Source organism: Mustelus asterias, chromosome 27 (genome assembly GCF_964213995.1).
Source record: "Mustelus asterias chromosome 27, sMusAst1.hap1.1, whole genome shotgun sequence".
NCBI lineage: Eukaryota > Metazoa > Chordata > Chondrichthyes > Carcharhiniformes > Triakidae > Mustelus > Mustelus asterias.
In genome coordinates this window covers 14,496,210-14,512,846 of record NC_135827.1, presented here as the reverse complement: position 1 = coordinate 14,512,846, position 16,637 = coordinate 14,496,210, and the positions used below count along the sequence as shown (strand labels likewise).

Sequence of the window (16,637 nt, the reverse complement as noted above, 5' to 3'; positions counted from 1 at the left end):
ATGTTGTGAGAGTGGGGCAATGTCTATGGGGATCAGGGAGGAGGCATTATCCGGTCTGGAAGTGATGTGGCAGGGGAGCGATTTCTATTTTTTTTACTGCGCATGTGCAGTTGGAGGCTTCAATCGGAACTGCAGCATTTTGGTGATAACCCCACCCACAGGCTTCTGCAGCGCGATTCAGAATCGCTGGGGTTTTTTTCAGGCAGTATGCATATGGGGGCACCTGAGAACGGGTCTAAAAGTCGGATCTGAAACTCCCAGATTCAGCACTTAGAATCAAAATGGTAAAATGGGGCCCACAGTCATCGGTGTACAAGGAGTATAGTCGGGGGCTGAGAACACAGCCTTGTGGGGCACCGGTGTTGAGGATGATCGTGGAGGAGGTGTTGTTGCCTATCCTTACAGATTGTGGTCTGAGGGTTAGGAAGTTCAGGATCCAGTTGCAGAGAGAGGAGTTTGGAAATGAGTTTCGTAGGAATAATGGTGTTCATGGCTGAGCTATAGTCAATAAATAGAAGTCTGATACAGGTGTCTTTGTTGTCTAGGTGTTCCAGGGTTGAGTGCAGGGCCAGGGAGATGGTGTCTGCTGTGGATCTGTTGCAGCATCTCAGCAGCTTTTGGAAATCATAGAAATCATAGAAACCCTACAGTGCAGAAACAGGCCATTCGGCCCATCAAGTCTGCACCGACCACAATGCCACCCAGGCCCTACCCCCATATCCCTACACATTTACCCACTAATCCCTCTAACCTACACATCTCAGGACACTAAGGGGCAATTTTAGCATGGCCAATCAACCTAACCCGCACATCTTTGGACTGAAATCTGAAATAAAAAGAGAGAGTGCTGGAAAAACTCTATAGGTCCGGCATCATCTGCAGAGAGAGAAACAGAGTGAACATTTTAAAAATTAATTTATGGGATATGGATGCCGCTGGCCATGTCAGCATTTAATGCCCATCTATAGTTGCTGATGGTACTGTGGCATAATGAGAGAGCCTTGATGGAGCAATTAGTATTTTCCTGTCTTCCATTTTGTCTGTTTAAAATGGATGACCCCTCATTCAATGGGCAGTAAAGGAATATGAAACAGAGATAACTAAATTTGGTCTGCACTTGGTGTAACACGTGCTATAGATAGAGGGGAGCCTGTAGATGTACTGTCCTTGAATTTCCAGAAATCATTTGATAAAGTGCCATATCAAAGGTGAAATGGCTCCTCAGAGGCCGGTGCTCCTTCAACAGATTCCCTTTATTTACAAACTTATCTCCACTCCTAAGAGTGCTTCAGGTACAGTCAGAATCTGGGGTGTCAGTAAACCTGACATTCCTCATTTTATGCACAGGTGAGAATCGCTGATTAGGCAGGCAATTATTACCTCAATCAGGGAGCTAGCACTCCAAGTGGCCAACCTCATGGTCTGGTTGAGGTCATTACAAAAGGTTATTGCAAAAAATAAATGCTCTTTGTGTAGGGGTAACATATTAGCCTGGATTGAAGATTGGCTGGTTGGCAGAAAACAGAGTATGCATAAATGCGTCTTTGTCTGATTGGCAGGATGCAATGAATGGAGTCCCGCAGGGATCTGCGTGGGGAGCGAAGGCATGGCAGCTAAATTTTCACAAAGATAATTAGAAAGTATGTTGTAAAGACGACATGTGGGGTGGAATTCTCCCGTCCCGCCCATCATGGGAATCGTAGCGGGCAGGACATGGATCTGTTGACCTCGGGTGGGATTTTCTGGGCTTAGGTGATCGCGGCCGTAAAATTTCGCCCATGGAGTTTGTAGATGGATATAGATAGGTTGAGGGAGTGGGCAAAAATCTGGCAGATGGAGTATAATGTGGGAGAATGTGAAGTTGTTCGCTTTGGCAGGAAGAATAATAAAGCAGAGTATTACTGAAATGGAAATGATTGTGCAGTGCAGAGGTGTGGAGGGATTTAGGTGCTCTTGTGCATGAGTCACAATGCAGGTACAGCATGTAATCAAGAAAGCTAATGGAATGCTGTCAATTATTACAAGAGGAATTGAACATAAAAGGAAAGATATTATACTTCAGTTATACACATAGTCTTGAATACTGTGTGCAGTTTGGTCTCCTTATTTAAGGAAGGATATAAATGTTCAGGCGGTTCAGAGGAAGTTTACTAGACTGATACCTGGAATGAGCGAGTTGTCTTATAAGAATATATTTGAAAGATGGGTTGTTTCCACTGGAGTTTAGAAGAGCAAGGGGTGATTGATTGAAATATCTAAGATCAGGAATGGTTCTGGCAAGGTGAACGTGAAGAGAATGTTTCCCCTGGTGGGCGAGTCCAGAACTAGGGGGCACTGTTTTAAAATTACGGCCGCCCTTTAAGGACAGAGAGAGGAGATTTTTTTCTCTGAGAGTAAACATCCTTTCCACACCCACCTGGTCAAACTGTTCAGGATCTTATATACTTCACCCAAGTCACCCCTCACTCTTCAACATTTTTTCCCTGAGGGTTATGCGACTGAATATTTTTAAGGCATGGGTAGATAGATTCTTATTGGGCAAGGGATTCGAAGGTTATCCAGGGTAGATGGGAATGGAGAACTCAACGTAAACAGATAAGCCATGATCTTATTAAATGATGGAGCAGGTTCAAGGGGCCGAATGGCCAACTTCAGTTCCTATTTCATATGCTCATATGTTTGTATGTAAAAGACAGATGGATAATTGTGCCTGCAATGGATGCCACTGTCTTACTAGTTCACGATTTATTTTTATTATCATCAGATGCTCTTGACACTGGCCAAGGAGACAGGCAGAAGGACACTCATCAGGGACTGTTGGATGTTAGGATTTACCTCGATAACGTTACTGTCCTTCCATCATCTTCACACGTTTATCTCCACTGGAAGGTAGTTCTCTGCACTTTCTCTGTAACTTTCAAGCAATTACTGTTTTACTCTGGACATGATTGCCACTAAGCTCACCACATACTTGCTTTGTATAATGCTCTGCTGATTTCTTGAAGTGAACCCTTAATTATTTGGAAATCATTGAACGTTTTTTTCTAAATGAGAAGATTATATCTGTAGTTCATCAGCTCCCTCAAGACGTTAGATAAATGAGAATGATTCAATGACAGTGTAAGATAAACGCGGTGAGTGTTTGGGGGAATTGATAAAAGAGAGATTATTCTATTTTTAATTATAAGACAAGTCATTACGATAGCATATCATGACCTTAACCCTACATTTAGTTCATACTGTAGTTAATTTAGGAGCGCATTTAATCAAACCTGATGTTCAACATTGACAATTATATATCCAGCATGGAACCTCACATTGTGCTTGGGATTGCATAGAATGATAGAATCCCTACAGTGCAGAAGGAAGCCATTCGGCCTATTGATCCTGGACTGACAACAATCCCACCAAGGCCCTATCCCTGGAACGCCAGTGATTTACCATGCTAATCCCCCTGACACTAAGGGACACATGGTTAATCAACCTAACCTGCACATCTTTGGAGTGTGGGAGGAAACCGGAGCATCCGGAGGAAACCCACACAGACACAGGGAAAATGTGCAAACTCCACACAGACACCCGAGGCAGGAATCAAACCCAGGTCCCTGGCGCTTTGAGACAGCAGTGCTAACCACAGTGTCACCATGTTGCTGTATCTGGAGACGGGTTTACAAATTCTTGATATTCGAAGTCAATAAGCTGCCACCTGCACCAGGAGCCCATTTGTAAAAGTCAACCCACAATGCCAACAGTGAGAAGCTGATGCCCAATAACTGCAACCACTGCCCTGAGAATATGTTGCATGATCTTTTGAAAGTCCCTGTGTTCTGCCAACAGTTAGTCAGAACAGTCACATTCCTCTCAAGCAGCTTCAAAGAGGTGGGGTTTTTTTGTGGGTGGCATGGTGGCACAGCGCCAGGGACCTGGGTTCAATTTCGGCTTTGGGTCACTGTTTGTGTGGAGTTTGCACGTTCTCCCCATGTCTGCGTGGGTTTCCTCCGGGTGCTCCGGTTTCCCCCCACAGTCCAAAGATGTGCGGGTCAGGTTGATTGGCCATGCTAAATTGCCTCTTAGTGTCCCGGGATGCATAGGTTAGAGGGATAAGTGGGTTAAATATGTGGGGTTATGGGAATAGGGACTGGGTGGGATTGTGGTCAGTGCAGGCTTGATGGGCCAATTGACCTCCTCCTGCTCTGTAGGATTCTATGATTCTATAATACTGAGGCTTGAATTGAGACTTGCTTAGACTGACCACGGTGTAACATTCAATTCCATTAGACCATCTAGACTCTAACACCAGAAGATATTCACACATGAAAGGAGTGGTAGGATAAAGATCAGGACTTGGAAATTGTAGGATATTGATGGGAACTGTAGCAGGCTTTACCATGCTGCCTTTAGCAAGGTCAACTCAGTTTTGCTAATCCCAGTCGTTCTATTGAATTTTCCCATTTGAGGTAATAAGCCATTGGTCAAAGTGGAGCTCACTCATCCACACACAACTCATTCAGTTTCCTCTCCTCGGTCTCTGCAGGTTACTCCGCCGACTCCATACATTGAGGGATATCACGTTTTCTTTCGTTCCTTGCTGCCCCCGAGTGCAGCGTGGAGGGAGCAGCAGGTCACACACCCCCTCGAGCGGAACACAGTGCTGACCACGCTGCGAAGGGGCTACAAGTATGAGTTCAAAGTTCAGGCGTACAGTGGAAATTTCTACAGTCCAGACAGCAACACAAAGCATGGAAGGGTTCCCGAGGAAGGTGAGAGATGAAGACAGTAGATTGCGCCCTGCAAGGGTTTCACCTGTTGGAAAGGGAGGGATAGACTAGGCCGGGTCAGGGCCAGAACAGTGGTACTTGTGATATAGGCCCAGACTATCTTGTGTTGTCCTTTATAGATTTTGCTGCTTTCAGGTTGCTCGGTTGGTGCCAATCTTGGCTCTGAGTCAGAAGGTTATGTGTTTAAATCCCATCTCTGGATACTTTAGACTAACTCTTCAATGAGCAGTGTGGGAGTTCTGCATTGTCAGAGGTGCCTTTTTCAGATGAGAAGTTAAACTGATGCCGTGCTCCCCATCTTGGGTCGACTTCAAGAGAAAAAGGCTTGGAGTTAGAAAGCGCTTTTCACGAGCACTGGACATCTCAAAGCATTTTATGGCCCATGAAGCACTTTTTGAAGGGTAGGCTCCATTGTAATGTAATTTGCATTCAGCAAACCCCGCCATCAGCAATGTGATTGTAATGGACATTCTGTGGTGTTTTTTTTTGTGATGTGTATTAAGAGATAGATATTGACCGAGACGCTGGACGAACCCATCTGCTTTTCTCCCAAACAACACCATGGGGTCTGGTACATTCACCCAAGCTCACCACCATCTTCTTGAGGGCAAATAGGGATGAGTAGAATAAATGCTGGCCTTGCCAGCGACGCCCACATCCCGTGAAAGGATTTTTTAAAGGCGGACAGTTGGGGCCTTGGTTTAATGCCTCAGCTGAAAGACAGCACCTCCAGCAATGCAGCACTCCCTCAGCGCTGCACGAGGGTGTTTGCCTAGATTTTAAGCCTAAGATCTGGAGTGGGACTGAATCCATGGCCGGAATTTTCCAGCAGTCCACGCCCTGCTGCCACTGCAAGTGAGGACGGAGAATTTGGCACTCAGCCGAATCTCCCATCACTGCAGCGGGACCAGAAAATCCTCCTGACATAGATGACCGGAACGTTCCGGTCCATATCTTTGGGGCAACTGCGTTATCAACCTAGTCACTTACTTTGCATGCTGCAAAGGGTTCTTTTAAAAGTAAAACATAATAGTTCTCCCTCAACCGACGTCACAAGGACAGATGATCTGATCGTCATCACATCACACTTGAATTTTCTCTTTGTGAATTGCTGTAAATTCTTTCTCTCCATCTGTCTGGCTTTCCCTTCATTTTTATGGGATGTCACTAGGATTGTCATTCAGTGCCGCTCATTTTACCACACTTGCAATCTTATGAGGGAAAATGAAAGTTCTGTTCGAGACGGGTGTTGTATGAATATCTAGAGAGTAAATGAAGGGTCGGCACAGTGGTTAGCATTGCTGCCTCACAGCGCCAGGGACCTGGGTCGATTCTGGCCTCGGGTCACTGTCTGTGTGGAGTTTGCACATTCTCCTCATGTCTGCGTGGGTTTCCTCCCACAGTCTAAAGATGTGCATGTTAGGTGGATTGGCCATGCTAAATTGCCCCTTAGTGTCAGGGGGAACTAGCTAGGATAAATGCATGGGGTTAGGACCTGTAGTCAGTGCAGACTCGATGGGCCGAATGGCCTCCTTCTGCAGTGTAGGATTCAATGATGAAGGTCGAAGGTACAGGATCTATAACTTTAGTAGCTCAAGACTGGGAAATCTGCAGTGAGTAACTTACCTCCTGACTCCCCAAAGCCTGCCCACCATCCACAAGTCAGGAATGTGATAGAATACTCCCTACTTGCCTGGATAGGTGCAGCTCCAACAACGTTCGAGTAGCTCGACACTATGCAGAATAAAGCCGCTGACTGGATTGGTAACCCATCCACCACTTTCAACATTCACTTCCTCCATCACTGACGCACAGTAGCAGCATCTACAAGGTGCGTTGAAGCAACTCTGCAAGCTTCTTTTGACAGCACCTTCCAAACCTGTGATCTCTACTATCTAGAAGGACAAGGGCAGCATATTCATGGGAACACTTACCACCTCCAAGTTACCCTCCAAGTCGCACATCATCCCGACTTGAAACTAGATCGCCGTTCCTTCACTGTTGCTGGGTCAAAATCCTGGGAACTCCCTTCCAAACAGCATCAACACTGCATTGGTTCAAGAAGGGGGTCTCAACAGCACATTCTCTAGGGTAATTAGCGACGGGCAACAAATTCTGACCTTGCCTCGGAAAGAATTTTTTTAAAATCAGAAATGTCGGTCCGAGATGGTTTGTTTCCCTTTTTTATGGGCGGGTTGTTGGCATGTGCTCAGTAACTGCTATTAGGAGCTCAGCATGTGGTGAACTGTGGGCGCTGGCACCCATTCAACGTGAGGGTTCTGGAACCTTCCGAGGAGTGAGCCAGGTGCATTGCATTTTTAGAAATAATTTTCTGGTGTGGTGGGCATTTCTTGTCCATCTCTGTCCTCGAGAAGATTGTGGCATTCTTCAACATTCCAGCTTATGTTTATATGTCCGAGAAGTCCTGGACTGGAATGTCATCATCCCAAATGGACTTTCTTTCCTTAAACCTTACAAGATTTTGTGGACACGAAGGTTGCGAGAACTTAAATGCAGAATGGCTTTGATGTGAGTGCTTGGCATCTTCTCTTAATCTGCCCTCTTTTATGCCTTCTTGTTTAGTGCCGAACGCAGCCCCTCACAGTGTGATGGTTGCAAGGGGAGAAAGTAGGAATGACAGCGTTGTAGTCAGCTGGGAACCCCCTCCTCCCGAGTCCCACAATGGCATCATTAAAGGTTACAAGGTACGCCTACAATCAGATAAGAATGAAATGTATGCAGTGAATGGTCATGGAAACCTGAGAATTCAAGTCAAATGAGGTATGGTACCACAATGGCTACATAACTGGGCTAGTAACCCAAAGACCTTGAGTAATGATCTGGAGACATGACTGTGCCATCAAGGACACACATTATCAGGAGCAAGCCTGTTGCAAAATGATACATAGAGTCATATGATCATGAGAGTGGCAGACTGGCCCCTCTAACCTATCGCACGCAATGTGCATCATAAGCAAAATCCACGCCACCTCACCAGAAAGCTACGCAACTTGTGAAGTCCCTTTTTGGGAATGGTTTAAATTCACCTCTTCCATTAGCTGTAGGATGCAAATCATCTCCTGCATTCCACTTTTGCAACCCCTGCTTTATGGGTTATAAACTGAGACAGGTCTCTATCAGTTATGTCCTCAGACCCCAGATGTTTACGTTCTATTAAACACAACTTGTATGTTTCCTTTTCATAGCCAACAGTCATATAAAAAGTCACATTCTCTTCTCAACATATGTTACCCAAAGTTACGCTAAATCTAATAAAATAAAGCGTTAAGATTATTTCCTATCTTAATATCAGAGAATAAAGGATTCCTCTAGAATAGATCAATTAAAACAATGCGCGGTTTGCTTAAGCATAAGGTTCCCAAGTTCAATGTTGTTAACTATTCTTTCAAAGCAAAAACAGCCTTGAATTCAGACTTTGGGGCACCATTGGAGTTATAAATTTATCAAGTATAATTTCTCCCAAACAACTGCCTTCCTGTTCAAAAACAAAATGCTGGAATATCTCAGCAGGTCTGACAGCATCAATGGAGAGAGAATAGAGCCAACGCTTTGAGTCTGGATGACTCTTCAGCAGAGCTGCTCTGGGGCGGCACAGTGGTTAGCACTGCTGCCTCTCAACACCAGGGAAACGGGTTCGATTCCTCGCTTGGGTCACTGTCTGCGTGGAGTTTGCACATTCTCCCCGTGTCTGCGTGGGTTTCCTTCGGGTGCTCCGGATTCCTCCCACAGTCCAAAGATGTGCTGGTTAGGTGGATTGGCCATTTTAAATTGCCTCTTAGTGTTAGGGGGACTAGCTAGTCTAAATGCATGGGGTTATGAGTATAGGGCCTGGGTGGGATTGTGGTCGGTGCAGACCCGATGGGCCGAATGGCCTCCTTCTGTACTGTAGGATTCTATGAAATGTTAACTCTGTTTCTCTCTCCAAAGATGCTGCCCAGGGTTTTCTGGGTTTTTTTTTTTCAGATTCCAGCACCCACAACATTTTGATTTTATTATCAGGAGCAAGTCTGTTGCAAAATGATACATAGAGTCATATGATCATGAGAGTGGCAGACTGGCCCCTCTAACCTATCGCACGCAATGTGCATCATAAGCAAAATCCACCCCACCTCACCAGAAAGCTACGCAACTTGTGAAGTATAAGTTGTTTGTGAAAGATTCCCATATGGTCCCAAGTGCTGGAACGGCACCATCTTTGAACTTGAGCACTCCGCAATGCTGAACATTTGCCATGGAACCCTCATTTAAACCCCGTTCAGTATCTGTGGCAATGCTGCCAGAACTGTATGAACAGCATGGTCGATGTCTTGTTTCGAACCTTGTTGAATGTTGGCAGGTATCCTTGGAAGCCAACATTCCAGGAAACCAAAGTGAGAACAAAAACATAATTATGTGGGCCAATAATATAACTGAGGGCTAAGGCCTGTCTTTCGGAACCACCCTGAGATTGAAAGACAGAATGAAGAAGATGCAGTAATGTGATTAATGAGGAGTGAAATCAAGCCAGTGCAGGAAGAAAGGGAGATGTGTTAATTAATCCAACGTCCCGAGATCCTGTGAATAAATGAAGTAGAAAGAAGTTATTGCCATGAATCTTAATTTCAGCACAGTGTGGAATAGTGATTGACAGTGAACAGAACTGTCTTCCATAGCAAGTGTCTGCCAATCCCGAACTGGTTCCAGGCCAGGTGATTGTTGGTAACATGCCCTCATGCTTAATATGCAGATATTTCGATGATTGAATTTTTGATAAACCTTTCCAGAGCTCATTGGAGTTTGGGGTAGGGGAGTGAGGGAGATCGATGCAGTACATATTTCAATTAGTACAACTACTACATTGGAGGGGGGGGGGAGGGGTGCGCGATCTGACCATCGTGCCCCGCTGGCCGATTGATAGGGCTGCCAGTAAGATCCCGTGGGAGCCCAGAAATCAGGTTTGCGCCCGATTTCTCGCCTCTCGCAATCTTACCGGTACCGGATATCCGGCGAGGTCAGCCTCGCGCCCATTTCTGGTGTTATTTAAACTAAATTAACATATAATTTCAAAGTGATTAGTGAGCTTGGGATGTTATTGTCTCTCCGAGCAGAGGGACCTGCGCATGCGCGGTGGTGCCCTCTGCTGCTCTCAGCCAGCATTTGGGTGATTTAGTCCCTACCCCCTCTCCCTATAGGTGAGAAACAGTTTTTGATGTTTTTTTCATGCACTGAGTGCATAAGATCGCAGATTTTGATTCACCCAAGAATTGGATCAGAAATTCTCCCATTTTCAAGCTGGTTCTGGACTTAGCATTTTTTTATAAGATCACCCCTGAGATGTTTGTTAAGAATGTTGGGCATAACCCCTTTAAGGGGCTGGGTCATGTGACTCTGGGTATCTTTGTATCTGCTGGGGACCTCCCTGGGAGACAGTAGGAGTTGGAGAGCGGAACGAGTGAGACGTGCCTATGGAGTCAGTTCTTGGGATATACCTCAGCAGCCGAATACACAATGATGTTAAGAACTGAATATTGATATTTGAGTTAATAGAAAATACTGGAACCACAGTCTGGTTCAATCGTTAAAGTTGTTTTTAAAGTTTAAAGTTTATTTATTAGTGTCACAAGTAGGCTTACATTAACACTGCAATGAAGTTGCTGTAAAAATCCCTTAGTCGCCACACTCCGATCTGCCAAGTGTTCGGGCCAATGCACCTAACCAGCACGTCTTTCAGACTGTGGAACCGGAACACCAGGAGTAAACCCATGCAGACACTGGGAGAGTGTGCAAACTCTGCACAGACAGTGATCCGAGCCGGGAATCGAACCTGGGTCCTTGGCGCTGTGAGGCAGCACTGTGCCACCATGCCGCTTGTCAGCAGTGAAAAAGATGGGGGCCCAGCATTGGTTCGAGCATTACTGGATAGTCATCAGGAACCCTGTCTGATTTTCTAGGTGTACCAAGTCCAATTGTAGCGCCACCTTCCTACCCAGCACAGACTGGGACTTTCCGAGAGTCTGACTGTTTCCACCGCTGAATTTCTCAAGGGCAGTTAGGGATGGGCAATAAATGCTGGCCCAGCTGGTGACCCCTACTTCCCCATGAATGAATAAAAAACCTAAATCATTGGATAACCTGACTCAAAGCCACTGCAACAAGTCACAGAGAGAGAGAGAGACAGGCCAACCTCTCTAAGGTCTTCATTAAAGTCAATGATCATGGGCTTCTCTTAAAGCAGATGCCACTTTCTCCCAGATTATCTGAGCTCATAGTAGTTTGTGCTTCAATTTCAGATCCCAGCTTTTCCATTTTTAGGCAGTAATTTCACCAATATAAAGGACCTCATAGGGACAATTTCCTTTGCCGATTGCCTGTTTATGAGCACAAAGTCCCTGGACTTCTGCCCACTCATTGAATAGAGACTCACGGGCTTGGAGCTCCAATCTGTACAGTCAGCAGTTACAGCTCCATCAATAGTGAAAACCTAGAAACTTATTCCTTCATCAGTCACAATTTAAGGCCCCCAGTTTCTGAGTACTCGCCCATTAGGGCGGCACGGTAGCACAGTGGTTAGCACTGCTGCTTCACAGCTCCAGGGACCTGGGTTCAATTCCCGGCTTGGGTCACTGTCTGTGTGGAGTTTGCACATTCTCAGTGTGGGTTTCCTCCGGGTGCTCCGGTTTCCTCCCAAAAGACGTGCTGACCAGGTTGATTGGCCAGGCTAAATTGAGCCTAGTGTCAGCGGGATTAGCAGGGTAAATGCATGGGGTTCCAGGAATAGGGCCTGGGTGGGATTATTGTCAGTGTAAACTTGATGGACTGAATGGCCTCCTTCTGCACTGTAGGGATTGTATAATTCTATGTGTAAGTTCCCAAGATTCCTCCTGTAGTGATGCATTAAGAGTTAGAGCCCCAGGGCTTCAATGCTGCGTTTTTCTAAACAAATCAATGCATGAGTGAAGATTCTAAATTTAGAAGACTTTTACTGTGCGTGCTGTGACTTTGTAATTGATGCTGGGGCGAGGTTACTGATTAGTGGAACTGTGCTGTATGCAGTAGATTTGAGCTGCCCCTGGCTGAGAGAGGCAGCTCATGCCTCCCGGAATTATTTCCAGGAGGATTTCGTCCCTTTTCACCCTCTCACCCTTTACCCTCAAAATCCCAGAATTGCCCCCCTGCTCACCCCTCTGAAGTGCCTGCAGCTTTTGGTTGCTGCTAATGACCACAACAGGTTGGGCACGTCTCCAAGGCCACAAACCCAGGAGAAAAACTTAAATCGCAGCTTTTCAATACAGTTCAGTTTTTAAAGTTTATTTGTTAGTGTCACAAGGAGGCTTACATTAACACTGCAATGAAAATCCTCCATTCACACATCAAATATGAAGAAAATATGTATCAGTAACGTTGCTGATATCAGTCTATGAATATTTCACTGTTTATAAAGTAGTAATTTTTCCCCTGTCTGACATTTGTGTGCTGTAAGTATGTTCCTGTGCTGATTCCTGTATCTGTGTATGTTGCAGTGTCCTCTCCGTCACTATGACTGTGGGATACACTGGGATAAGTAATGCAATAAAGCATTACTTTACACATTCCATGCTGTAAACCTCTATGGCTCTGTGACTCTATGTGGTCTGCACGCCCAAACTGAGCCCACCTCCCCACGTGAAACCGATTTATATATTTGATGTTTTGGTGCACTGGGTGATTTATTCATGGTCTACAGACTATGCCAGTATTCAGTGGTGGCAGCCAGGGAAGGGATGCTGGCTGCTTGATCTATACTGGATAATTATCTTACATTTGGTGGTATTCCCTTGAGTAAGGGTTTACTGGGCTATGATTACCAGGTGTTTTACTGTGCACAGAAAGCTCCCATTTGAAGTTGCCTCATTTAGCGTCATTCTAATTTAACATTGCGGATATAACGGGGCCGCTATGGGCACTGAGCATCCACTTCAGTGTTGTTTCGCTGATGTAGAATGTGTGATCCGATGGGTGCCATTTTGGGAACACTCTTTCCCGCTCTCCAGCTCTCCCCCACTCGCCAACTCTCTTCCATTCCACAATCCTTCCAACCGCTGCTTGCCTCTCTGAACCTCCCAGGGTCTCTCCGGCTCACCAACCCTCCCCCGCCCCTGCCCCCCTTGTTCCTCAGCTCTCTCCTGTTTCTGGACTCACTTCCACTTCTTGACAGTCTCCTGTTTGCCAACCCTCCTCTCATCGCTTTCTAGTCTGACCCTCCCGCTTGAAGCCCCTCTTGCCCCCTCTTGCCTCCCCTCTCTCACTGCCCCTCTGGGAAGAGGGAAGCATATGGGAGAGTTAGCAAGCAGGAGGGTCAGACAACGAGAGAGACAGTGAATGGGGTGTGAGTTGAAAGAGTTAGCATTTTTTTTTTCTATTTGTTAAAGTGCTTTATTTCCTTTGTGCGTGTAGGAACTTCCAGGTATAATATTTTAATAATATTTTCTGATGAGAAAGATCCTACAGAAACCGCTTTTATATTGGTTGTAATGGGAAAATCTGATCTGCTTCATTTAGAGATGCACTTTTCAGGAATGCAGCTAGGATGTTAAGTGAGGAATTATTGATTGTCAGTAGAGGCTGCCATTACAAGCAAGCACTCATAAAATTTAAAATTAGAATCCCTACAGTGCAGAAGGTGGCCATTCGGCCCATCGAGCCTGCACCAACAACAATCCCAAACAGGTGAGGTACCTGAAAATTGGAGGGTGGCAAATGTTGTGCCTTTGTTTAAAAAGGACTGCAGGAAAAAGCCTGGGAACTGCAGGCCGGTGAGCCTCACATCTGCAGTGGATAAGTTGTTAGAAGGTATTCTGAGATCAGGATCTAGAGGCATTTAGAGATGCAAGGACTGATTAGGGACAGTCAGCATGGCTTTCTGAGTGGAAAATCATGTCCCACAAATTTGATTGAATTTTTTGAAGGAGTAATCAAGAAGGTAGATGAGGGCAGTGCAGTTGATGTTGTCTACATGGACTTTAGTAAGGCCTTTGACAAGGTACCGCATGGTAGTTTGTTGCGTAAGGTTAAATCTCATGGGATCCAGGGTGAGGTAGCCAAATGGATACAAAATTGGCTTGATGACAGAACACAGAGGGTAGTTGTAGAGGGTTGTTTTTCAGACTGGAAGCCTGTGACCAGCGGTGTGTCTCAGAGATCAGTGTTGGGTCCACTGTTATTTGTCATTTATATTAATGATTTGGATGAGAATTTAGGAGGCATGGTTAGTAAGTTTGCAGATGACACCAAGATTGGTGGCATAATGGACAGTGAAGAAGGTTATCTCGGATTGCAACGGGATCTTGATTGATTGGGCCAGTGGGCTGACAAATGGCAGATGGAGTTTAATTTAGATAAATGTGAGGTGATACATTTTGGTAGATTGAACCAGGGCAGGACTTACACAGTTAATGGTAGGGTGTTGGGGAGAGTTATAGAACAAAGAGATCTAGGGGTACATGTTCATAGCTCCTTGAAAGTGGAGTCACGGGTGGACAGGCATTCGGCATGCTTGGTTTCATTGGTCAGAACATTGAATACAGGAGTTGGGACGTCTTGTTGAAATTGTACAAGCCATTGGTAAGGCCACACTTGGAATACAGCGTGCAGTTCTGGTAATCCTATTATAGAAAGGATATTATTAAACTAGAAAGAGTGCAGAAAGATTTACTAGGATGCTACTGGGATTTGATGGTTTGAGTTATAAGGAGAGGCTGGATTCTACACGCACTTTTTTCTCTGGAACGTAGGAGGCTGAGGGGTGATCTTGTAGAAGTTTATAAAATAATGAGGGGCGCAGATCAGCTAGATAGTCGATATCTTTTCCCAAAGGTAGGGGAGTCTAAAACTGGAGGGCATAAGTTTAAGGTGAGAGGGGAGAGATACAAAAGTGTCCAGAGGGGCAATATTCTCACCGAGGGTGGTGAGTGTCTGGAACAAGCTGCCAGCTGTAGTGGTAGAGGCGGGTACAATTTTGTCTTTTAAAAAGCGTTTAGACAGTTACATGAGTAAGATGGCTATCGAGGGATACGGGCCAAATGTGGGCAATTGGGACTAGCTTGGTCATTTAAAAAAAGGGCGGCATTGACAAGTTGGGCTGAAGGGCCTGTTTCCATGCAGTAAACCTCTATGACTCTATGATCTATTCCCATAACCCCAGATATTTACCCTGCTAATCTCCATGACACTAAGGGGCAATTTATCATGGCCAATGAACCTAATGTGCACATCTTTGGAGTAGGAGGAAACCGGAGCACCCGGAGGAAGCCCACACAGATACAGGGAGAATGTGCAAACTCCACACAGACAGTGACCCAAGGCTGGAACCGAATCCGGGTTCCTGGCACTGTGAGACAATGTTGCTAATCACTGTGTTGCCCTTTAAAGACATTAGTGAACCAGATGGGTTTTTACGACAATCATTAGAGTTTTAATTCCAGGTCTTTTTTACTTAATTTTATTTTCACCATCTACCATGATGGGACTTGAACCCAGTCCCCAGATTACTCGTCCAGTGACAATACCAATATGCCACCGCGACCCCTTGGAGCAACTTATAGACTTTCTGGTCAGAGGTAATAGCAATTGAGGTTGGGGTTTACAGAGAATAAGGGGAAGCTAGTGGAGAGAATCATAAGCAACCCTTGCGCAGGTAAGATCCCTGCCTCGATCTAGTTATAGACCTCCGTACCCAACAATGCAGTTACTGTCTGTCTAGTGATGTCACATTATCGGCCCTCTGCTGGGTCACAATACACGTTTAAATGACAGAGTGTTTTGTCTCCTTTTTCAAATGACAGGTTTGGTGTTACGGAAACGAGACACATCACAGAAATTGGACAGTAGATGGGAGCACACACCAGCTGGAGATACCCGCACTGAATTCTGGCATCGAATACCGTGTGCAGATTGCCGCAATCAATGGTGCTGGCGTAGGGGTACACACCAAACCACAGTCCGTCTATCTAGGTCAGTAAGGAGACTTCAGAACCTGAGGGGAAGGGAAGACCACAGGCTGTGGGATGATTGTGGTGGAATTGTAATATCACTGAGCTAATAATCCAGAGGCCGAGGCTAAAGTTCTGGGGGCACGGGTTCAAATCTCACCTCGCCAGCTGGTGGCTTTTAATTCCCTTTTTAAAAGATATGAAATTGAAAGCTAGACCCAGCTATTGGTGACCATGCAACGATCATCGATTTTGCCATGATCCCATTGAATGGGGGAGTGGGCTCGAGTGGCCAGGCGCTGACTACTGCTCCTAATTTGCATGTTTGTACTGCACCCAGTTCTATTTCCCATTTCCCTCCAGTTCTGTGGGTTCTCAGAAGCTTCTTCAGTGTTGTGACTTGTTTAGGTCAGGCCGAGGTGTGTCAGTCAGCTTCCTTCTCTTCATGGGAGAGGTGGGGGGAGGCGGAAATGACAGACCCACAGAAAACCCACCCATACCACAAGCTGCATTTCTGCTGTTAATCCAGTTCTGGTCCCGCCCGCCGCAGGAACCGTAGCAGGCAGGGGGCGGACCGTGATCAGGACCGTTGAGCTCGGGCAGCATTTTCAGTTTTGGGGTGAGCACAGCTGTAAAATCCTGCCCTTAGTCTCAGGAAGCCCTCCCAGCCCACACCCTGAGCAGGATTTTGGGTTCGGGTCAGGACCCCCCGACATTGGGGTCAAATGAGGGTCACAACCCTGCGCCTTGTGGGGAACCATCGCCTGGCAGTGAGTTTCCTTGAATTGGCCAATGTGTGGCCAGAGGGCAGTTCGCCATCCAATTAAAGATGATGATGCGTAGGCTCCCAATGCTGAGGAGTGCTCAGAAAGGGATGAAGCCTGAAGTTCCG

At 45.9% G+C, this 16,637-nt stretch overlaps 1 protein-coding gene across 1 annotated transcript in view; it reads left to right on the top strand.

The window, feature by feature from the left end:
- Positions 1 to 16,637, top strand: part of robo4 (roundabout, axon guidance receptor, homolog 4 (Drosophila)) — a 138,997-nt gene that overhangs the window by 56,143 nt on the left and 66,217 nt on the right. The window contains exons 7-10 of the mRNA XM_078198846.1: positions 2,765 to 2,889; positions 4,535 to 4,760; positions 7,362 to 7,483; positions 15,599 to 15,767. Of these exons, the coding sequence (XP_078054972.1) occupies positions 2,765 to 2,889; positions 4,535 to 4,760; positions 7,362 to 7,483; positions 15,599 to 15,767 (642 nt within the window). The remainder of the gene's footprint in view (positions 1 to 2,764; positions 2,890 to 4,534; positions 4,761 to 7,361; positions 7,484 to 15,598; positions 15,768 to 16,637) is intronic.